Source organism: Dryobates pubescens, chromosome 2, assembly GCF_014839835.1.
Source record: "Dryobates pubescens isolate bDryPub1 chromosome 2, bDryPub1.pri, whole genome shotgun sequence".
Lineage (NCBI taxonomy): Eukaryota > Metazoa > Chordata > Aves > Piciformes > Picidae > Dryobates > Dryobates pubescens.
The window spans coordinates 44457354-44481804 of NC_071613.1; the positions used below are offsets into that span (position 1 = coordinate 44457354).

General features: G+C 39.0%; 1 protein-coding gene across 3 annotated transcripts in view; it reads right to left on the reverse strand.

The window, feature by feature from the left end:
- Window positions 1-24451, reverse strand: part of MYLK (myosin light chain kinase) — a 147408-nt gene that overhangs the window by 41662 nt on the left and 81295 nt on the right. For all 3 annotated transcript variants that reach the window (XM_054176404.1, XM_054176385.1, XM_054176394.1), the window contains 4 exons: window positions 19827-19943; window positions 16887-16967; window positions 4909-4959; window positions 3142-3269 (listed from right to left, as the gene is read on the reverse strand). In XM_054176404.1, the coding sequence (XP_054032379.1) occupies window positions 3142-3269; window positions 4909-4959; window positions 16887-16967; window positions 19827-19943 (377 nt within the window). The remainder of the gene's footprint in view (window positions 1-3141; window positions 3270-4908; window positions 4960-16886; window positions 16968-19826; window positions 19944-24451) is intronic.

Genomic DNA, 24451 nt, shown 5'->3' on the forward strand with positions numbered 1-24451 from the left:
TAATGGCTCCAGTCCTGCAAAGACAAGAGGGATCATTGGTGTTGCTGGGACTCCACTAAGGAGCAGGAGTTTCACATTCTAACTTCTCTTTGACAGGCTGCAAGAACAAAGTATGTAATTGGCAAAAGAACAAAATCTGGTCTCACATATCTCACAGAGACCACAGTGGAACAAGGGGTTAGCTCTAAATACCCTGATTCATTTGCCATTCTCCTTTAGAGGCCCAATGTGCAAATCATCCATAGCTGTGGCTTTTACCCTCTTGTCTTAACCAGCCTTACTCTGTATTTCCACATACATCAGGGTAACAGTTTCTTGAGCTTGAATAATTGAAGAGGATGTTGCCTGAAATGGAGATGTAATGCTGCAGCTGTGCAGAGAGACACACAAAGAGCAGATTTAGTTTCCCTATAGCAATTTAATTTTCTGGAGAGGGAAAAAAATCTAAATCTGAGCTAAATGCCACGGGCATATTGTGCTCTAGTTTGTAATTCAAACAAAGTTATCATAGCATAAATGGTCAAGGAGACTTAGATTTTAATCAGTATTAGCTTGAGATATGACAGATTATTTAAAAACCTCGTGATGCTGCACTGCAATTATAGAAGCCGTACACTGTGTTCTTTGAAACAGACAACATAATGTCAATGGCCTTCTTCCTCCCACCACTTCCTTCTTAGATAAGTGGCTCTTCCAACTCATTCTCAGAATGTCATTAAAAATGAAGGTTATTTAGTTTGCCTTATCTTGTCTCATATATTCAGAGAATTAGAAATTACAAGGCTAAGAGCAGGACTTCCCCTGCTTTCTCCTCAACTCAAACAGAACACAGGCATTACTATATGCCCAAAGTAACTTGAGAAAGATGCTCCTACCATAACTCAAATAGAAAATTAGCAATTGGGATTATGTAGGATTACAGTCTAAATTATACTGAAAGTTGTCCTTCTCTGTCTCCATAATTTGTTCTTCTGAGATTTTACCCTGGCTTATGTGTTTTGCTTCATTAGAAATAGTCAAAGGGTAACAGTAATAAGGAGATTATTCTAGTAGAACTAGATCTGCGTTAGGCAGAGAACACTCTGAAAGCGTGCTCAGTGACTTGCAGTGGTTATGGGCAACAGGAAGATGGATCCCTGTGCTCCTAAAAGAAAGTCACTGGTCATAATTAACAAATGCCAATGTTAAATCATCAGTTAATGAAGAGGCTTTAAAAGGCCTTCCCCTTTTTAGCTGAACTCAGTTCTAGCATTCCTTCACTAGACTGCCGTCATGAACAATGGTATGGGTCACACTTTGTGACATTCCTTTTGTTTGCATAAAAAATATTTGTCCAGAAAATACCTGTAAGAGGCCACTGTGGCTCTCTTGAACCTAAGGGAATGTGAGAAAGGAATGTGGAGAGAACAAGTCCCTCCTGCATGCTGCAACATACAATGGAAGGCTCATCACTTTCTGGATCTGCCCAAAAAACTACTTCATTGGAAAACTGTCAGAACACTTAGGTGATTTTCACTTTTAGGACTGGGAATGGAGTAGAATTGAAACCAGCCACATTTACAGAAGAGAAATAAGTCCAAGGATAAAAAAAATACGTGGTGAAGAGCAAGTGAAAACGAATGCAAACTAATGGTGCACCACAGTACTGCCTCTGCATTTGATTTATTAAATGAAAGACTGCTGCCCTCACTTGTCCTCCTGCAGTGTTTATTGACCTTCCCAAAGGTTTCTTCTTGTCTCATTCACTTGCCATAATGAATCATTGTATGAGTTTGCACACCTTTGGATTGTCTCATAGTGAGTAACTAAGGGAGAAAGTATAAAGATGTTAAAAAAAAATTACAAGAAAGCAAAAATGGTGTACAACCACCAATTATAGGTACACTACAGGTATTAAGAGCCACTGGTCTCTGTTATCATGTAGATTCTCTCTCTCTCTCTCTATATATATATATATAAAACCAGCCTTCAAATCTATGTAAATAGGATTGTTATATTCAACAATGAACTCAGAATTCTGCACACACCAGACCTCACTTTTAAGGGGGACATTTTACCCCTGTGTTAAAACAGGTCACTAATGTCACTGGAGCTTCTGAGACCTACTTTTGTAGGAATAAGTAGGGCACTTTCTAACTGCAATCTTTAAACTAAAGGATTTAAAAAAAACCCACGGGAGTTGAAAATCCCAACCAAACAAAAACCAAGCCACCCCATCACCTAAAGTAAGAGGCTGTTTAGGGTTAGCAAAGATGGACTCTGGAATAACCTTTGCACTAGCAAATTGTTTTGAATTCTTTCAATTAAATGCTGACACATTGAGATTTAGACTCTATAAACTTCCTTGTAGGAGGAGATGTTTTTATTTATGTTCTATAGAGTGCAGAACAAGTTCAGAATGAAACAAACACAATAGCAGCTACAGTACATATTTATATTTGCTTTGTCCTAACACGGCACTTAATCTTCCAGTTTGAACTTGCATATTGGGTTATCTGATTTAAAGTGGTTTTATGATTCACTAAAGCAACTTTCTTTAGAAACTGCCCTTATGGACATGTTTAATATACCAAGGAAATGAATTCCAGTAGAAGTAACTTTAAAGCTAAGGGGTAAGGGTGCTCACAACAGCAATTATGTGCTGTTGTTCCTTGCATGGTGGCAGTTGTAAGACATTTCATTCAAGATTTTTACATGGCATTTTGTACCCCTGACATAAGTCTTGACCAATCATGAATGAAGAATAGCTTAATTTTGAAGGAGAGCAATGTTTTCTGTAGCAGTCACTTTTCTGATACCGGTATCTTTCGCTGCATCTATCTTTTAATTACAAGGTTGAAGGCTTTTCTCTTAGGAACAGTCATTTGTTATAGGAGGGGACAGGCACCAGCAGGTTTAAACTGTATCAAGACAGATCTGGGGTTTGCACAAGGAAAGATTTCTAGCACTATGCCCATTTAAGCTCATGGTTGCCAATGTGGATTGCAAAATCTTCATCACTGGAATGTTTTCAGCAGAGGTGAGGAATGACATTCACTGTGCCAGTTTCTGGGGAGGGCCGATGGACAAGACAAGTCATTGGTGTTCCTTCCCAGCTCCACTTTTTCACTGATTGCTGAAACAGATCAGGAAACAATTTACCTGCTTACGGAATTTCATCCAGGTGCAAGTTATGGGTGCCGTTCCTACCACCTTGGCAAACAGCTCCACCGATTCTCCTGCACGGACTTTTCTGTCTTCTGGGAACTGAGTAATCTGAGGAGGAGCAGCTGATGGGAAAATAAAATAAAATTAAAAAATATATCTCTTTAGGTGACTGTACTTTCTACTTCTCCTAAAATTCAAACATATACATCTTTCAGTTCAACAGTTTCAGAGCAGCATCTGAAATCCAGATCAGCAGTTATCTGTTGCTTGACTATTGTTCATTCTACTGTAGTGAAGCAAAAGAATCTTCCCCCTCAGAAGGTTGCTTATTCAAGACCAAGGTACAGAAATCCAAAAGACAGAAGTGAATCTGAACCAATTCTAAATGTACAGCTTATAAAATTTTGTGTTGGCTTTTTTAAAAAAAACAACATCTTTTTTTGTTTTGCAGTTTGCATTTTTGAAGGTCTAACTTTGCATCAATCTGTGCGTGCTGAGGGCGTGTGCAAACCGCTTCCTGCTGCCATCAACAGCACTCAGGAATTTTAAGACATGACACATGCCTCTGAAGGCTCTGGCTTCATTAGCCAGGTAAACATCACGCAGGACATCTATTAGGGAGACAAGGAAGGAAATCAACCTCTGTCTACAGGACACTCAATTTTCCTGAAAGCAATGTCATAGCCTGTTGTTTGTGTATTACGGTGCTTCTTTTAAATCTTGCAGTCCTGTTTGTACTCCTCTGTTTCTGAGTCATGCTTTACTCCTCCTCTTCCCTCTCGCTGCCCAAGTATCAATAGATGGCAGAACATCTCTTTTGCTAACAGCTCTGCCTCCTGACTCTTGCTTGTGGTGCTGTGTGCCAGACCACTGGTAAAACTGCTGGGACAGATGCCAGAAATATCACAGACCAGACAGCTCTAGGGCGAAACTTGTTCTGTTGCTTTATAAGAGCAGCATAATAAGAAATATTTGGGGAGGGTGTGCAAGGGGAAAGGGGGCAGATTTGGTTACATATTGACAGAAGTGGTAAAAGGCATTGTCTAACATTAGACCGACTTCACTGCCAAGTGTAATATTCCTTTCCAAAGCACAGGGCTACTGGACATGAAAAAAGGGCTTTATTTTGCTTCTCAATGTAATTAAAACAAAGCGACTTTTCTTCCCTTCTAGACTTGTTCTTTGAAAAGTGTTTTGGTTTTGAAAACAACTGAAGGAAACTAGGCTGAGGCACATGTCTGTCATAGAAAACAGCTTCAATAGTTCAAAAGTCTGACAAAAGTTTTAAGACCCTGAATGCAGGTTAGTGTAGAGGTACACACTTTAAACACAGATGGCTTTGCCTGGGAGAGTGCAAACACATGAACAGGTTACCATAATGCCAGTTACGAGAATCTACCAACTTCTCCGTTGAGGTAGCTACATGTGCAGAAGTGATATTCTGTGATACATAGAAAAGTCTCTTTCACAGGAGTCTGAAGTGAGTTGTGGATATAGAAAAGGGCATGAGTTCCAACGTTACTGCTGCCACTTAGTAGGATTTTGCTATAGTTTATTTGATAGTAAATTTTTTTCATGCTCATAAATTCTAAGTGCAGTTTAACATTATGAAGAATGTTGATAAAGCTACCTTGCTTACTCACTGTTTAATCACATATGCAAGCAAATCTAGCAAGCTGTGCTTTTAAATGTGGTGTCTGTTTTAAAAAACTCTATTGGTTTATTATTTATTCCTACAGGACGACACATGCACCAAATTACCTGCTTTTGGAGGAGTCTTTGGAGCTGGTTTCTTCTTAACTGTTGCTTCACCTAGTTAAAGGAACACAAGATATGTAAATGTATAGATGAGCTTTGGAAGGTACCAGATTAACTGCCAGCCTTACATCCCTGGTAATGCTTTGTTTGGTCTTGAAAATATAGTATGTTCTTTCAGCATATTAAACTCAAGAATTAAAAATACTTAAAACCTCCACTTTTATTATCCTGAATGATTCTCAGAATAGTCACAGCTGAAGCAGGATTATGTAAAAGAACCAAAGACATCTGCTACACGTCTCCCATAATCTGTCACACTTTGTTCCTTATAGCAGTTTAACTGGGGTGAAAATACCAGGTCAAAATCAGTGCTAAATGATCTCAGTTAAAACCAGGCTAGTTAACATCACGTGCTGCTTCTCATACCTCAACATACTGCTTCTTACGTTTCTTTGTGAGCAAGCAAAGAAACAGCAACACGCAGACAGTAAATACTGGTGTCACCCCTCTGCCTCATCCTGCTCTGCCACCCCTTCTCTGCCTGGGCAGGGAAGAATTTTTGTTATATTTGCAAAAGGGTGGGTCATGGCATCAAAATATATGGTCCAGAATCTCAAATCCTGGCACATAAATTTTGGGAAGACAATCTTCAACAAATCGTGAATGGTGAGTAGAAAGACAGTGGAGAAGACAGGTAGGTAGAAAATGACTGCTTTTCATAAAACAAGAACTGGAGGCTGCCCAATTAAATTATCAGGCTGCAGGCATAAAGGAAATAAAAGAAGTATCATAAAATGCAGCATGCATCATGTATGATCACAGACAAGCAGTGTTTTGCAAGACAAAAATGTAAGCAAGTTCAAAAGGACAAATTCATAGGAGTTAGGTCTAGTGGTGGCCATTAAATGTAACAGTCTGGATGCCTTCAAACCACTGAATTCCAGAGGTGGAGGGGCTCATTCCTTTTAAAGCAGCCTCTTTTTATCTGCTATCTTAGGCATCCTTGTCAGAGGACAGCCTCTGCTCTGAATTAATATTTCTTATTTTGTTATGCTCATGTAGGCAGCTTGATTGAAGTATGTTGGCTTTTAAGATGTTGTTGCCTCCTACAGAAGCAGCATCTGATAGCTGCTATTAAATGTCTGGCAGAATATACACAGGTGCCTGCTGATAGCCATAGCCATCTCAAAAGGTCTGCATTTTTTGATTCATTGTTTGATTATTTTAAAGCAGCAAGACAATGAGCAGCAAAAAAAAATCTCCCCAAATCCACCAAAGCAATAAAAATAGTTTTATTTTAACCCTCTTTGCTACAGCAAATTACAAGCTGTGCATGCTATCCAGTGAATACATCATCTGATGCCTTGTGAATAAGGAGCTGTGAGTTGTGAATCTGCTGTGGAAGTCTAATGTTACAACTCAAGCAACAGACAGCTGTGAAGATTGATTTGAAGTTTTAGAATAATTTCAGAGTCTTTATTGATTTTGTAGGAATCAGTAGGACATTCTTGCAGTTCTTGGGACTGAGTCAAAAAAGAGTATTTGGGTATCTCACAAGGAAGCCTTTTCTCAGTGACTCTCAGCTCAACATAACTAGTAGAAAGTTTAGATTAGTACTTGTGAGGTGTTTGTCCTGGTATTACCAAACCAGCAGGGCATGAGCTAAGTATCTGTCCTGCCACATCTTCCATGTCATGTAATCCTGTTTAAATGAAGGCCTTCAAAAAGCTCTACTGCTCATTAAAAGGATCCGTTACTTTTCAAATCACCTACAGACTGACACGTACCCTGGCTGCTGTAGTAAGTGACAGCAACATATTTCCAGATTCTCTTATCTGCCTGAGCTATATGTGGTGATTTCAAAGCAGCTTTCCTCTCTGTCATTTTGTGGTCACACCCTAAGCTGAAACCCTTATTCCAAGCACAGTTACGTGGGTCAAACTACTTCTATGATCAGGTGGCAGCTGGAAGGGCTGTATAGCCTGGCCTGGCCTATCATCTGTTGTTAAGCATCATTATTAATGGAAACAATCCATTAGTTGTTCATTAGATGCATAATCTCATGCACACTTACTCAGTTAAATGACTTTAAAACAAGTACAAATTTGTGTGTCTGTGCACACTGTATTTGACATCAGATCCTCTGCTCTTCACTGAACTGAGAATGAAACAGCTGTTGGGTATCTCCTCAGAGTTATAGTAGCTTTTAATACACAATGCAATGACATGAATTTGATTACTTCCACACTCCATTAAGCCCAACATGAACAAAGAGCACTCATGACGAGCAAACCCCACCACCATCATCCAATACCATCTAATCAACTAAACCATAGAATACATAGAATAGAATACATAGAATAAACCAGGTTGGAAGAGACCTTCAAGATCATCGCGTCCAACCCATCAACCAATCCAACCCACCTAAACAACTAACCCATGACACCAACCACCCCATCAAGTCTCCTCCTAAACACCTCCAGTGATGGCAACTCCACCACCTGCCTGGCAGCCCATTCCCATGGCCAATCACTCTCTATGAAAAATTTCTTCCTAACATCCAGCCTAAACCTTTCCTGGCACAGCTTGAGACTGTGTCCTCTTGTTCTGGTGCTGGTCTTTTTGCAAAGGCTAGGATATGTAATGAACCACCAGGTATTACATTTACTCTGTAACTGGAATATGTACATGGTGTCTCTCTTAGTCCCAGAATAACTAAGGGCTATGCTTAAGACAGTTTAAAAGGCTCTCACCTCAATGAAGGTTTTCACAGCAGCAAAGCAAAGAACATGAACCCATCACCTCATTCTGCCAGGGTATTGCTTTTTCAATGTAAATATAAATTTTATCTTTAATTTTTAGATTTTACCCACCAGAACATTGTATTCCCTTAATTGAGACTATATGGACTGTCACTGGAATTTGTCAGACTATGCAGATTGCAAAGGTTTGCTGGAAGGTCTGGCTGAATACACTGTTTTGCAGATAGAATAGAATAGAATAGAATAGAATAGAATAGAATAGAATAGAATAGAATAGAATAGAATAGACCAGGTTGGAAGAGACCTTCAAGATCATCGTGTCCAACCCCTCAACCAATCCAACCCACCTAAACAACTAACCCATGGCACCAAGCACCCCATCAAGTCTCCTCCTGAACACCTCCAATGATGATGACGCCACCACCTCCCCGGACAGCCCATTCCAATGGGCAATCACTCTCTCTGTATAGAACTTATTCTTAACATCCAACCTAAACCTCCCCTGGTGCAGCCTGAGACTGTGTCCTCTTGTTCTGGTACTGGCTGCCTGGGAGAAGAAACCAACATCCACCTGGCTACAACCTCCCTTTCAGGTAGTTGTAGAGAGCAATAAGGTCACCCCTGAGTTTCCTCCTTTCCAGGCTAGGCAACCCCAGCTCCCTCAGCCTCTCCTCATAGGGCTTGTGTTCCAAACCCCTCACCAACTTCGTTGCCCTTCTCTGGACTCGTTCCAGCAAGTCAACATCCTTCCTAAACTGAGGGGCCCAGAACTGGACACAGTACTCGAGGTGCGGCCTAACCAGTGCAGTGTACAGGGGCAGAATGACCTCCCTGCTCCTGCTGGCCACACTGTTCCTGATGCAGGCCAGGATGCCATTGGCCCTCTTGGCTGCCTGGGCACACTGCAGGCTCCTGTTCAGCTTACCATCAACCAGTACCCCCAAATAGATACAAATAGAGCTGAGTAGAAATGAAAAGCAGGGGCAGTGTGGAAGGGAATGAGTACAAGGTTGTGTCTGTGGGCCTGCAAAGCTGACTTCTTTGGCTAATAGTGTATACTCCACTGTTAGATCTGCCTTAAGAGTACCAGCTCCTCTCATGCATTTTTTGAAATGCAAATTTTGTTTCAAAAGCTGCTGGAGACACTTAGTAAAAATCTAAAAAGCTTACTCAAATCTAAAAAGATTACTCAAAGTTGATGAGGCCAAATGGTTGTTTTCCTTAAAATATTTGCGCCTGTTGGAAACGTCAGTTCAAGTCTGTCTCTGCTGCCTTTAAGAAAAAAGTTAAAAAAATAGTTTGTCTCTCTTTTGATATCTGCATTGAAGAAGGCTGAAGCTGAAAACCAGCCCAGAACAAAAAGAATATAATACTCTCTCCTTAAATGAATCTGCCTGCTAGAAACAACTTAATGTAAATGTTACAAGGCTGGTATTTACATAACTTTATAGGCAGGTTTGCCTCTTAAAGAGGTTGTGTCGGGGGGAGGGGAGGGAACATAAACTGAAAAAGGGAAGAATCCCAAACAGGCTGATAACTGTGGGACATTTGGTAGTGCTTTTCTTTGCCCCGATGGTGAATTTGTGAGAGCAGATATGTTCAGAAGTCTCTGTCTTTCTTTTTGTTTCCCTTTTTTGGAATTTTACTAAAAATAGACATAGCCCTCCCCTGGAATGGCTCGCTGAACAACTTGCTTTCAGAAAGCGTGAAGTAAAATTTTTACAGTCTGAAAACCAAAAATAATCAGTACTCGAGATAACATTTCCAACCAGTCTGTAATTCTTACGGTCTTTCTTCAGGGACATGCCTCAAAATCATGTGCATGTCTTCTATAGTGATGGATTTCAGCACCCGGTAAACAAGTACAGCAAATATTTGTCCATTAACCTAAGGAGCAAGGCATTTCCCTGCTTCTGTCTGCTTGTGGAATAGCCTGATTTTAACTCAGGACAGGAGAAAGCCTTAAGACATATTGCAATATTATAGTTACATAGGAAACTATTTCTCCCCTCCTGCAAAACTTTTTGAGCTTTCCTGAGAGAAACGAAATGGGTTTTTAAAAGAGTTTCCTTTAAGAGAAATTGAAAAGAGAAGTCATGTCTCTAAAATGTCAGATATCATGCTAACAAGAATATTTATGGAGGAGATGAAAACCCCAAATACACATATTTGCTCCTTTTTCCCTATCTCAGTTGAATGCTTTTGACGTGGGATGTAACATTATGAGGTCTCTCGCTCCCACATGCAAATGAATCACAGTGCAACCTCCTTCAGACCCTTCTGGGGATAGATGTCAGAGTCTGAACCAATGGTGGCTGTTGCCTGCAAAGCTTCACTACCCACTCCTATGCTAGCAAACATGGAATGACAGAGACCTGGAAGTACAGAGAAAATAAAACAATCGGCCTTGTGGACAAGGCAGTGAATTATTCAGTTCTACCTTTGCTTCTATCACAGACTTTGCTAACGGTAAAAAAAAAAATTATTCTAGGTATCACTTGGCATAGATAACATGAAAGACAAGAAAGATGATGGCAACAGTTGTAGAAAAAGACAGCACATCATTAATTGCCAATTTATTCACACATTCATGAACCCATGAATGTCAGTCACAATGCACAGTCACAATGACAGCCACAATGCACTAACACCGGGAGCCTGAAAACTTCATCAAGGTTTGAAAGCTTAAGCAGTTTTGCTCCACTGCTTTGCAAAGAGCAAATTCCTCGTAATGCTTCCAAATAGCTGTTTATTATCTAAATACACTAAAGTAGAAAGCAGCTCTGGCTTAAATTTGATGACAGGCGGAAATTATAACACTAAATGCCATACAAGTCAGTCACTTGAGTTTGCGTGTTGGAGAGCGGCTTTTAATAGATGCCATTTTTTTTTCTTCATTAAAAACAACTGCCATATTGTTGCAGCATCCCATATTTAGTTTCTAAATCATGCGGAGATTGTCCTGTAACTGAAAAAAATCCAGCCTCCTCCTTCTCAAAACAAAAATAAAGGCCCAGGAAATACTCCCTCTTGCATTCCAGTCAAGAGGCAACTAGCACAGACCAGCACACACAAAGCTTCAATAATGCAATATAGTACACTGAGAGTTACTCAGTATTGGAAAATGGCTCAGATGGAGAAAGAAACAATTCCTTAGCATTTTAGTATCACACTGCTTGAGCAGTTTCTGCAATTAAAACAAATCTGAGCAGTGTAGAATAGATCTAGTATCAAATAGAGCTTACAAACAACCCAGGTCATGTAAATTCCACTAAAAGCTCTGGTAGGGGCAAGACAACAAAGTTAGTTCTGAAAATACAGATTAAATTTTCATATTTCTTACATCCTGAGAGGATACTTACAATTAGATGACAAAATCCTGGGCCCAAGTTGGTAGGTACAGGAATCTAAACTAGATCACTAGCCTGCTATTCCAGTTTGTTGCTGTTAGGTTATTTGGACATTCAGGAGCTCCAGTGGTTTCACTGGGAAAAGCTAGATGTTATGTTCTTTTCACATTAATTAAGTAAAGGGATTTAAGTCCCTGTTGTATGAAGAAAAAGCTTTTTGCTTCTACTAAATGCCTCAGATCTCCAATTTCTAGTCAATGACTTAACTGGCCAGTTCAAAGCCATTACAAAAACTGTACTCTTTTTCTGCATGAGACAGTCAACAAACACTTCTGTCTTCTTCTGTCAACATAAAGAAATGTAGGATGGACTGTATGAAAACACAAGGAAAATACTGTTCGGTGCCAACATTAATTCAGAAAATGTTGCTATGGTGTGAGCTGCAAAGGAACTTGCCAGAAATTCAGAATTCATACCTGACATTAGCCACACAGTGCTGAACTGGGCATTAAGTGATTTAACACAACAAATTAGTGCTTCTCCATTGCTATCTTTATATGTACAATAACTGAATCTTTTAATTTGTGGAGGCAACCAATCTTCAGAGTCACCAAGTTAAATCATACATCGCCTTTTTTTTACTTCAGCCTAAATTGGTTAGTAGGCCTTGTGCCACAGTTTTTCACCCTTGGACCCCAGTCCTGAGGAATGAAGTTTGTGCCTTTCATTGCTCAGAATTTCTGATAAATTATATCTAGGTCTTAAAAATTGCCTCTGCCAATTTTATGTACATACACTAAAAGGAATTTCAGCTTCTCTGAGAAAAGAAGATTAATTTTTTCCTTGAATATGGTTGGTCAGAGGCTTCCCTGGCAATATTGTTCCATCACACTAAGTGCTTGCATTCACTGTGGAGAAAATGTCTTGGTTCTTATAACAAGCAGGAGTAGAGATATAAATGGGATTGGGAAAATTGGTCTGAGTAACCCCTTGATCCTCAGCACAATCTCATACTATCGCAGTGACCAAGGAGGACAGTGGAATCACAGCCACCCCATCACAGTTGCCACACAGTCCTCTTATTTCTGCAATTAAAAGAACATCTCTGACCTGGTTAGTTACTTCCTTAGTAACTGAGTTCTTCCTTTAGAAAGTGACAAGTTTTATACTGAGTTCAAAACAATCTGAAATGAAAGGAAGGTTTTGAATCATTTTATATTTACCAGAGCTGTGTTTTGCATTCTATTAGTAGAATGGAAATCAACAGAAAACTTGAAGTGTTTACTACTTTACTTACGTATTATCTAAAACAGACATAACAAGATTGATAATTTAATGGAATTTTCTTAAAATGGTGCTGACATACTTGGATTTTGTTTATTGAAGAGTAAATAACAGGACTGTATGCTAATCGCTTGGCCAATGACTCATCAGTTTTCCATGGTAATTTAAATGTGGAGAACCCACACAAGCACTGTGGAAAAGAATATATAACATGACAAGAAGTCCTATCTGATGTATTTCCTTGTATGACACACTGTTCCAGAGATGACACCACTCAGCTTTGCATTCAAGTACCAATGATAGTGAGAAAGTGGGCCTGGGAAGATAGCAGAGCAGCCTTCCAGAGGATTTAATCTGGACAGTGTCAGTGGCATCATTTTATTAACAACTGTCAGCAAGAGAATGCATCGTTACTTAACACAAAATGTGTCTGACTGACATGAAATAAAATATTTTATATAGCAGCAGATACAAAAAAAAAAAAAAGGAAAAAGATATCAGCAAGATACAAAATACTGCTAAATTATTTTGGGCTTATTTGAAGATGTGTGGAAGAAGTTATTTTCTTTGATGTAAATTTGTTTTCAGAACTGTCATTTGTGTAATTAAACTCTGTGCTGGGTCACCCCTTCAATATGTTTGGTTTGGATATGAGAACAGTGGGTTTAACAAATGTTACTCAGATGAGGGAATCCAGGATATCCTGTTAGGTTTTCATACCACTGATTATGACAGGTGATAGTTGCCATTTCTTAATATTTACTGGAAGTAGTGCTATGAATTAGCCCTACAAAAAAACAGTGAGCATTTCTTTCCAAACAATTTAATCCAGTGCTTAGATTTTGGAGGGTTATTTTCTAAAGCATTAAAGCCAATCCTTTTCTCAGTAGCAATGACTGGGATACAATTTCTTCCTACTATAGTAAAGTTATGTTGCACGGCTTGGCCTTGCTGGAGTTCAAAAAATAGCACCCAACTTTTTCCTCAGCAAAAATCCTTTTCAAAAGCATTTTGTAAGCAGATTTTTTGGATGGCAGTCAAAAGAAAATCTATACTATTTTGATATGGCATGAAAACTAATCAGGAGGCTGAAGATCAAAAAAGTTGGGTTCTAGACCCGCACATGAATGTGTCTGCTGGGCTAATTATTTCAGCTACGACTTACTGTTGTTTTGGTCCTCAGTTAAAGACACATTGAAGAAGACAAAATATTAGGAAGGATGATGTAGTAACAGATATTTTTTAAAGAAGGGAATATTTATTTATAAGCCTTCAAATTGTTATTTACTCTCAAAGATCTCAGGCAGCACTTTGATATTTCCACAGACTGTTGGACCAAAACCATTTATTTAATAGGCACTGAAGATTTTGCCGGTGGCCTTGCTAATTCAAAGAAGCAGTTATTTTTAAGACTAATCTGAAATAATTTCTAATTTCCATGGGTCTTGGATGCCCAAATCCCTTTACCACAGATGCTTTTGAAGCTCCCTAGTAAAATGCTCAAGCAGTGAGAAGTTTTAGCTTAGTACTTCTGCTGCAGGGTTATGTCAAACTAGAAGACCCTTTTATTATCCACTGATTGTTCTGGCATAGCATGGAGTATGCAGTATGGTAAATAATAAAGGTTCCAATTTTCCACTACCTCTTCCAGTCTTTTATAGCTGCACAATAGAAACATAACACTTTATTATTCTAACTCAGTAGCATTTCACATCCATCTAGCAAAAACACAAGCAATGAAGCCTAAGTCAGTATAGTCAGTGAAGAATGAACCAATTTGAACATTTAAAAAAGGTGTTTCTTTCATTCTTCCTCAGGATTAATTTCACTCAGATTCAAAGCTGGATCTGTTCGTTATTTTCAGAACCATTATTATTTATCCTATTCATCATTACAGAGTTGCATTCTGCAGAGTCATAATTGTTACTAAGTTCTGGTAACAAAATGTTAATTGCAAGTAAGATCATAGTTTTTCTAATTTGCTATCATAGAAGCAATCTTTCTGCACATCAACATTGCAAGCCTCCATTCAGGAACACTGTTAAACTTTGAATGCTACAAAGCTATATTCCTAGATGTTTTCCTGAGACAAGCGGCTTATTCTAAACCAGAGTGTAGTGTATATTGCATTCCAAAAGAGGTAATGCCTCAAATTTTACTTTAGGATTTGTGTAGCTTACAAAACCCAAGTTCCCAGTGCTAAAATAACGTCATAATGAGCAATCAAATGACCTAGGTCAGTATCTATTTTCACAAAGAGACAAATTCTGCAGATTAACACACTGACAACATTCATTCTTTCCCCAAAAGAACTGTATTGATCTTTGCTCTCAGTAACTAAAACTTAATTACATTCTTGAAGGTGTCTGCTGGGTCCAAACCCAAGGATTGCTTGTGATTTATCTAAAGGGAGAAAATGTTGACTTAGCTGCTAACCATAAAATCTGATTTGCACTTTCTTACAGAAAATGGAAAATAGGGATTTCCCCTCCCTCCCCCCAAGAAGTATTTACAAAACTGACAGAGCATGTAGCTTCTGTACCCCATATAGTATATACTCCTGTGACTAAATTGACTGTTAAAAATTCAGAACCCATTCAGTGAGATTTGTTCTCTATTTCTTCAATACCATTCCTTACACTCTAGGACTGTTGGTGAGTTAATGTGTCAACAAAGACCAGAACAGATTAGAGTAAACATTAATCTCTTCATTATACTGGGAGATCCTAATTCACAGTCATTCATTATTAACATTGTTTTTGAGAGAAATGTAGTCAAAATGCATAATTGTCTGATTTTTAAGCCTATTCTTTTGTAGATAAGGTACATTGAAATCTCTACATCTGAAAGGATTTTCAATTTCATTTGAAACTGTGAAGTTTACTGGATCAGTGTTGCGTATTTTGCCCCTCACAAATGTACAAATATAACACTCCTTTCAGGGAGACAAATACCCACAGTCCTCAGAGACTGCAGCTGAGATGTTAAAAAACACCTGTGGAATCTCTGCAGCCAAATCCTTTTAAAATTAAATATGCATTTTTCCAGCGTTTTCCAGAAGCTCCTTCAAAGCCTGTCTTCCTAACATTCTCTCTGGTTACCTTGATGTTTTCAGTGCAACAGGAAAGACGTTCTAAAGGTATTTTGAAAAATGAGCTCCTAAGAAGTTCAGGAATTTTAAGCACTGATGCAAAATGCCGTGGACCAACCTTAATAAAACCATTCACCATTATTTCAACCTTCTTTTCTCAATAATTTCTGAAGGCAGAGTTGCTAGCTTCTTTTTTGCTAACTATATCAAATTTCCACTGAAATCAACAGCAAGACAGGCAGTGATTTCATCAGAATGTGGATCAGGTCACACAGTCACATATTTAGATTTAATTCCTAACTCACACTTTCTCCTGGGAAAGCTGCAGTTGATAAATCTGCTGGAAAAGGGAAGAGAAAATGTATGCATCTGTGTGCATAGAAAACACTATGCAAAATGTTATCCCATGGAGCTTTAGATGGCTTTAATCCTTTTGTTTCCTATTGATGTACATGAACAAAATGATTGTTCTTAATTGCTATTATTAACAGCATTTGAAGCTCAGGTGCAGAGTTTTGATGTGACCTTTCCCACACCTCCAAATGACTGAATGGAGGGAAAGTTGTTCAGCCTACAACTCAGAAATAGCTGTGACCCAGGGTACACCTCTATGTAAGTCAACAATCCCAGAAGCACAACGATTACCTGTGATCATCCATTAGTACAACAATACACTGAGTCCTGTTTCCAGCTGAAAATGTTCCATGCTGGAAAATCAGGTTGTAGTTTATTTCTTTTTGAGAGAGAGATGGATAAAATAGCTCATGCTTCCATTATAACCGAGTCTTTACATTTCTTCTTAGGATCTCACATGGTGGGCATTTAAAATAGATGCCTTCCAAAGTTCAGTGTTTGATTTAAGAGATATTTGGATCCCATGGACACTTAGTTGCAAAAATAGTCGTGCTATTGTCAGTTTCTAAACTGACATTATTGGGCTGCCTTTACCATTTAAAGTTTTCTCTTAATCAAATACAAGTATGCAGAGTAGTAATCACAAGAGTTTACAACTTATTTGCTATTTCAGAAAGCATTAAAAGCAGTAAAGCATTTAGGTTTAAACCAAGGAATGTAAAATTCACCAAACCACTCCCCATGGTCATGCAAATAGGTAAAATTATACTACAGGACATTTCACTCAAGATAACTTCCCTACCAGTGGTAACACAGTGTATTGTCTATATGACACAACATGACTTGAAACAAACTACTTCAGAATTTCTATGTTCTTCATGAGGCAGTAAAAAATAAATCTGTTTTGAGTTTATTGCACTGTTATGGAAAACAGAATACAGTGGGCTATGTCTGAACTCAGTTTCAGCGCTTCTAATTCCCATAGGCAAAACCCCATTTCACATAACTTATGTGCAAGGGTTAAAGAAACACCACAAGATTCTGATACTATGCCTGCAAACAGAAGGCAATGACCACAGATTCCCAAAGCACTCTGTTGTTTCAACTGAAAAGGAAGTAATCAAAATCACTGTCACTTACTTTCTGTTGGCAGCACAGGGGGAAGCGTGGTCTTAGGCTTCTTGGTCTTCTTCTCAGCAGGCTTTGAGGTCTTTGAGGCATCTGCAATCAAAACAAATAATAAAATACAAATTCTATTTAAAAATTAATAATGAAAAAGCTGCCTATTGTGTCAGTTTGTTTTGGATCTTTCTGCAAAGTCAGAGGAAATTGCTGTCCTTTTGGTTTTTAAGAAAGATATTCTGCAGACTTGCTGGAGAATGTCACAATCTAAAAGGCAGAGGAAGAAGAGAGGGAGAAGCCCTCTATGAAAGCATCTGCACTGAGAATCTGAGGAAACAACTAGACAAGAGACTCCACCTAAGCTGGTAGTTTTATTTTAACTGAGTAGACCAAAGTACAATGTGCACAAAGCTGCTTTAGGCAGTGCATGGAAGAGGGAAATAGGAATATTTGGAGCATCGTTTAATCCAAAAGAATCACTTGCCGTGTCATCTATTCCATTGTCTATCTATAAAGATGAACACATTTTGAAAAGTAGCATGTCCTCTCTATGTTTCAATCTTTCCAAGAAGACATTATTACATGTTGGTTCAATCCTCAATAAAAATGACAGAAGAGAAATCACACCATGCAAGTTTGATGGATTTCATTATTCTCAAGATTGCAGAGCTCATATCCAGCAGTTGCTTGGCACTGTAGGCTCCACTGACAGCTAAGAGACACTAAAAGCTCTCTTCTGTGTGTATCCCACATGATACACGTAACTAGAAGGTGCAGCATTTTTCAGCCAGGTTATGCCAGGTCATGCAATTCAAAACCTGACAAACCCAGATTGTTAGATTGTTTGATCCTGACATTTCTATTTGGAAGAAAGAGCCCAAATCTGGATCATGATCCCAGCAATAGTTGTATTAATTTATAGCTTTCAAAGAGTCAGCTTTCAGAGGATTTGTGCCTGAGATAACAGTCCGAAGTTTAGTTATCAGAGAAAAGATAATGCAAATATTTTGGAACCACCTATTTCATTCATCTACTGCTAGGTGCCAAAACATGTAACTTTGTCTCTATGTTTTCTAAAAAGTTAACAGAGGAAGACAGAATCCCCTAGCAAACAGTTCAGAGCAGAAGGCTATGCTAGGTCTGAGTTCAAACACTCAGATTATACAGATTTGTCCCTGAGCTAATTTAATAACTAAAGTCAAACCTTCCTCCATTCTGACTGGAGTCCATGGGGCCAATGTAATGTTATTTACAGTAGAAGGGAGTAGAGTAGAAGGGAGTAACTTTAATTGTTGTAGAATTGTTGCAATTCCAATTAAAAAATAACTGGCATCCACTATGCCAGTCACAGACATGGGATATCTAATGGCATCTTTCCTAATCAGCTGGAGTTTGTTGTGGTGCCATTCCTCAAAAACCTCTTTGCCGTATTAAGCAGCATGCCAGAAGGCAATGGAACAGACAGATGAGTCAGCCAGTATCAAGGCAAGGAATCCATGTAGTTATTCTGGTGCATTTTGTGAGCAGTGTGCTCCTAATGCCACGAACACCACTACCAGAGTAAGCCAAACAGCTGATGTAACACCATTCATGTCATCATGCAATGAATAAGTCATGAGCTGACAGCCTTCTGTGATCAGGACTTGCAAGCCAAAGCATACATCCAGCCTTTTAGAACATATCATCACCCAGCAGGAAATCATAAGTGGGAAATATGCTAAGGAAGGCCTCAGGAAGAGAAGCAGATGCTTGAAGGACATCAGAAGACACATAGGTGAGAAATTTAAAGATACTGGGCAGCTCTGGAGAACTACTGTGTGCCTAGCAGTGGATGACCTGTTTCCTTAACACAAGGTGTTACAGAGCACTAGATTTTGTTTAAAGCCTCTTCTTTATAGTCTTACTCAAAATTCAGTGCTGATAAAATGAATGATTTTAAATGACAGAAATATAAACAATAGCTTTTCAAATGTCTAAGCCAGACTACATTGTGCTATCACAGGAACCAATACAAGTAATTGTAATTATATGTATAATGAATTCCTTCTCTGGCTACATGAAGACTGACCCTTACTGATGGAGTTGCAAGATCATATTCTTGCCTTGTGTCATGCTACATTAGGAAAATATTTTTTTTCCAGACCTCCTGCCCCAAATACTGTATCTGTAACACATTTGTGAAGGCTCAGTACCCAAGATTTATGTTATTTGGCTTGTTTACATTTGTGTTTAATGGAAAGTATCAGAGTATTAAAAGATGAGCTCACCAGAAGGTGAACAGATAACAAGCACATTTAGTTACTTAAAGTCCTGTAAGTAACTTAAAGGCCAAGGCACTTCTAAAAGTCTGTGTTCTTAACCTTGTGGAAAAAATACTTGCCCTAGGCCAAGACTACTTGGCAAGAGTACAGTATCATCAGTATGACGGAGGCTGAAAACTGGTATTACCATCAGCAAATTATCCATGTTCTAAGCCTATGGCATACAGGCATGGTTCAGCTGATAATTTGTTCAGTTTTGCTCCCTTTCACTAGAAAACCCAAATGATCAAACTTCAGTGTATGCAACGAGCGGAAAGGTAAGAGATATGCCACACAGAGTCCTGAGGCAGGCTGGTATTCCCAGGCTTACATACCAAACTTTTACACACTTTCAAAGAATGCATACAGCTCTCAAGTAAATCTTCATGGGTTCAATTTATTTATCTAAAAACTTTGTAAAAATACAGTGGGCACAGAAGAACACAGACTATGCCACAAGAGTCCTTGGCTCTGTAGTGTCTCTGCTCATGCTTCTTTATTACGCTGAACGAGGTATTGGCTAAAAAGTGCAGAAGGCAAAGAGGCAGAGTTTTTTTTTTTTGTGTGTACATGCTTCATAGAGGCTAGTATTGGGAAAGAAAGGGAGGAAAGAGGAACTTATAGGGAAGAATTTTTCTGTATCCAGCAAAGTACTTACCTTCTACCAGCACTTTGCAAGCACATTCAGCTTTTCCGGCTGCATTCTCAGCAATGCATTTGTATTCGCCCCCATCTTGAGGCATGGCCTTCTCAATGGTAAGTGAACACAGTGCCCCTAATACAAAAAAAAAAGAGACATCAAGTGGATGTTCACAAAACCCTTAGCGCTACTAAGGAACAGAATGCATCAAATGATCCAATCCTTTACTACAGGTGATCCTCACTGCTATTAAAAATGTTTTGTCCTTAAAAATTCAGCATCAGAATTGGAACCTTATTAATGCTAAATATAATAAAAACACATTGATAAATAAATTGAATCTTATTGCTCTTCTCTAGGATATTCAAAGCTGTCCCTGCAGTACAAAGAAATGACCCAGAGCATAATCTCTACCACTGTTCTTTGTTTCGCAGCAGGGATAAGAAGTCCTCACTCTGATAGTGTTTTTTTTTCAGGAGTCCTAGTAGTGTAGGACTGTAAATAAGAGGGCTTCTGTCAAATGGCCATCTGCAGTATTTTTATCTCTAGCCCTCATCTCTAGCCCTCCCATGAGCATCCATGATGATCTTTGAGGTCTCTTCCAGCCTTGGTGATACTGTGATACTGTGATGTGTGAAAGTAGAACTTCAGCTTAGTGCTCAAGTTTTAAAATGGCACTGAGAGACATTTTCTTTCAAAGAGCAAGTGCCTGATATTGTAAAATATCTTTTAGAAAGTCCAATGTATCAGTGTCAGAGTGGAATTTATCATTGCAACAAATCAATTTCTTTTAAAAGAAAGAAGCAACATTTTACTTCATTTGGTTTAGAGAAACAGGATGTGACATAAGCTCTGCAGTTACCAAGGGAAGCCCAGTATGACCCAAGGGAAATATATTTCCTTTTGAAAAATAAAACTCTGTGAACCAAAACAGAAGCTGTTCCCAGTATTTGGGGGATGAGGAAGAACTGTGGTTTTCCTAATCTGTTATGTTCACTTGCATTGCTTGGAACAACAAGGTACTTTGCTCCCTTGGGAGAACCCCAATTAGAACACTCCAGGCTTTCCCTTTCCAAATATCCCTCATTAAGTGAGGGTAAAGTGTGGCTTGTTTTCTCCTTCCTCTAAACACAGCCTAAACACAGCCTGAGGCTGCTGTTAGCTTGCCCAGAATGCCTCCACCTTCCACCTATTTCAGCTGATGTGATAGCTTTTCAGCTTCCTCCTTTTCAGCTTCCTCCATTTACCTTTCTCACAGTTGCTCCTAATTAATGGCAAGATTAGATAGATTATTTTGTTTAGACATTTGCCCTGTGTCCTGAGATATAAAGACATTTCCCAACATCTTTTGTGATTTGCCACCTTTCTTTCTATGTTAACTGGAGGCTACCTTCTGTCTTCCAGAGTGTCTGATCCCAGGCTCCCCATCAAATACATCCCTTGTGCTGAGGGAGATGGCATAGAGACTGGTCCTTAAAAATGACCTTGAAATAGCCTTGAAAAGAGCATCCCTCTATCAGAAGGACTTAGGGAGCTTACTGGCTTCCTTTGGAGACCAGACCTCAGTTCTAATGTGGCAGTCATGGTTTTGGCATTCAGATTTTCAGTCACTGTAAAGTAGATGTCATAATTCAAGATAAACCCTATTAAAAACATTCAAATGGTTCCTTACAAATTTAGTTTGCCACATACACACAAGTTCCAGCAGAAAATTAATTGTTCCCTTCTCATCATCCTCCATGAGATCAAGAAGCAATAAATAATTTCTATTTTCCCCCTGAGAAATGATGCAAAAACTTTCTTAGAAGAGGGGCACTGACCCCTCACATGTGCTGTGCTCAACCAACCATAGGGTGAAAAGAAAAGCCATGTACCCTCCTTAAGGCAGCTCTTCTCCATTAGTCAGGCTGAGCCAAAAATGTCACGAGCTTCAGTTCCATTCCAAATGGAGGAGGGACACTAGAAAAGTATTCTTGCAGGCATCTAGCAAATATAAACTCACATGCCTCTGCTGTTTAAAGAGACAACTGGAAAGGAAGCCAAAGATAATTTCCAGTCTAATAATTTATATAGATCTATGTAACATAATTAGAGAAGATCACATATTAAAACCTAAAAATGCTGTTGCAAAAGAATATAAACTATGGAACAAAACCACATATAGATGAAGATCTCTTGCTATCTTACTGCAGGGAATGAATTTGGCTTGTAAGGGTAACTGAGGGACTGGAATGAGGCAGCATTTACTTTAGTTTCTGCTGATTTTCTACCTGCTCAAAAGCCCTTCCTTGGCTCACTGAAGACTAATGTGACATAGCACCCTTCCTCACCACTCACACCATTTCAGTGTTGTCCATACAGCATACTTCAGCAATATAAGTTAACACCTTATGAGAAACATTTTCTTCTGCAGCATATACAAACAAAAACATTCTACCCTAAATAAGTCATTCCCTACTAAAATATAGAAGCAAATTCTATTCTCCCATGATGCCCTATGCATTCAGTGCTCTATTGTTTTGCTTCTAGAAGCTAGCTCTGGCCAGGCTTCATGGCAGAGGTGTGATCAAAGCTGCATTTGACTTACTTCACTAGAAGCAGTCATCATCAAATAATGTCAGTCATATGCTTCCTGAAGAGTATTTATGTGCTGAATTTTAATGAAGTTATTTTATGAGAAGGAGGATTTTTCCATGCATTTTTCCAAGGCCTGCATTCTTTTTCTCCTAACTTTCACCCTCTTCAAGCAATAATCTGTATCCCATTTGTCTTCTCCATACTCCCCAGCAGCTACACTGGAACAGCACATACAAAGTACATAGAATCATAGAAGAGTTTTGGTTGGAAGAAACCTTATAGCTCTCACCAATGCAATGGTGGTATTCTGCCCTGAGTGGAGGAATGAGAGGGAAATGAGGTAAGTTGTGTCACTTTCCTTTACCATAATGGAATGAAGCTGGAGGTGGGGAGATTCAGGCTGGACGTGAGGAGGAAGTTCTTCACCATGAGAGTGGTGAAGCCCTGGAATGGGTTGTCCAGGGAGGTGGTTGAGGCCTCATCCCTGAAGGTGTTTAAGACCAGGCTGGATGAGGCTCTGGCCAGCCTGATCTATTGTGAGGTGTCCTTGCCCATGGCAGGGGGGGTGGAACTAGATGATCCCTTCCAACCCTGACTGATACTATGATACCTAGCCACTCACTTTCATGAGTCTGTGGACTGCTGGAAGTTAGAGTGAAGCTGGCCAATCATTAAAAGAATATTTGTCAGGCTGGGCCAGGAGCATACAAGGAGACTAAGAGAGCATGGCTATAGAAAAGTTGTTATCCTAGAGAATCAGGGGAAAAGGAAAAAAAAAAAAGGCAGACAGACAATACTTGATGAAATTTCGTAAGGATAGAAAACTCCCCAATAGGCTTATGTTCTGTGATCTAGAGTTACAGTCAATTCCCGGGGCCAGAAAACCAAATGTCTCTCAATGAAGTATTTGGTATTTCCTCTGCAAAAACCCTTTATGACCTGAAAGTAGCTTATTTTCTCATAACTGCAAGAAAGCCCAGGCTAGTCACTCCAGTTGGGTACTCTGAATCCTGGCACTTTATAAATCCCAGTCAATGAAAAGAATTTGTTATCTTTTTGTTATTAGTATTATTTTTGAAGGAACCAGGCCACAAACAGTGTTTAAAATGGTCTCACAAAGTTCACGATTGGAGTAAACTGGGATCTTCCACTTAGACATTGGAACTGGAGCAGCTCTAGAAAAGACCTGAGCAGCCACAGAAGGTGACAGTTTACTGCAGGCTCTGGTTTAGATAAACAAAGCCTTTCCCTTGTACTTTGAGCTATTAAAGGATTTTCTGACTTACTCGAAAATAGTGTAAGCCAGTTTAAAATATCTCTAGGCTTCTGCATTCTTTCCATGAAACTCCACAGAAAGTCAACTTTGGATATAAAACAAATACACAAACCAACAGAAAACAGCCCTGAGTCTAATTCCCTGCACTGGCATGTAGCTGGCTAGCCTCATGGCTCTTATCTGTGATGCAGACTGAAGTTTATGTCTTTCTCATTTGTATCCCATGGGGATGTGTTTATTCAACATGAATAAATACCAGACCATAAGAAATTGTGCCTAGGGGCCATAACAAACATTTTAAGGAACTTGTTGGCCCACAGTGTTAATTTCCCAATAAATCACAAATCTGGGGGAAAATGCAAATATCTCAGTGTCACAGTCACATTTAAGTATGGCAGCTGGCATAACCTGGAAAACACTGACTAAGTTGCACTGAAAACAAGCAAAGTAGTGAAAAAAGTCATGATTTTCAGAGAAGCAAAAATATCAATTTTAGTGATTGGTAATTGACAGAATTTAAAGGAGAACAATATAAGAAACCTGCTTTTGCTGTTCATGAGGTAACACTGGCAAATCTGTGGCAAATGTATCTGTGTAAAGGTAATTTTCTTAATCTTTACTGAAATATTTGTGTTAACTCACATCATTCTGCTTGCAATTAATCCTTTATTACTATATTCATGACAGTCATTTAAGAAGAGTTAACTGTCAGAATAAAGATCTCATGAAAAATCTGACAATAGGAAACCCTCTCTTGGTATCAGTCTCAGGCTGCGCCAGGGGAGGTTCA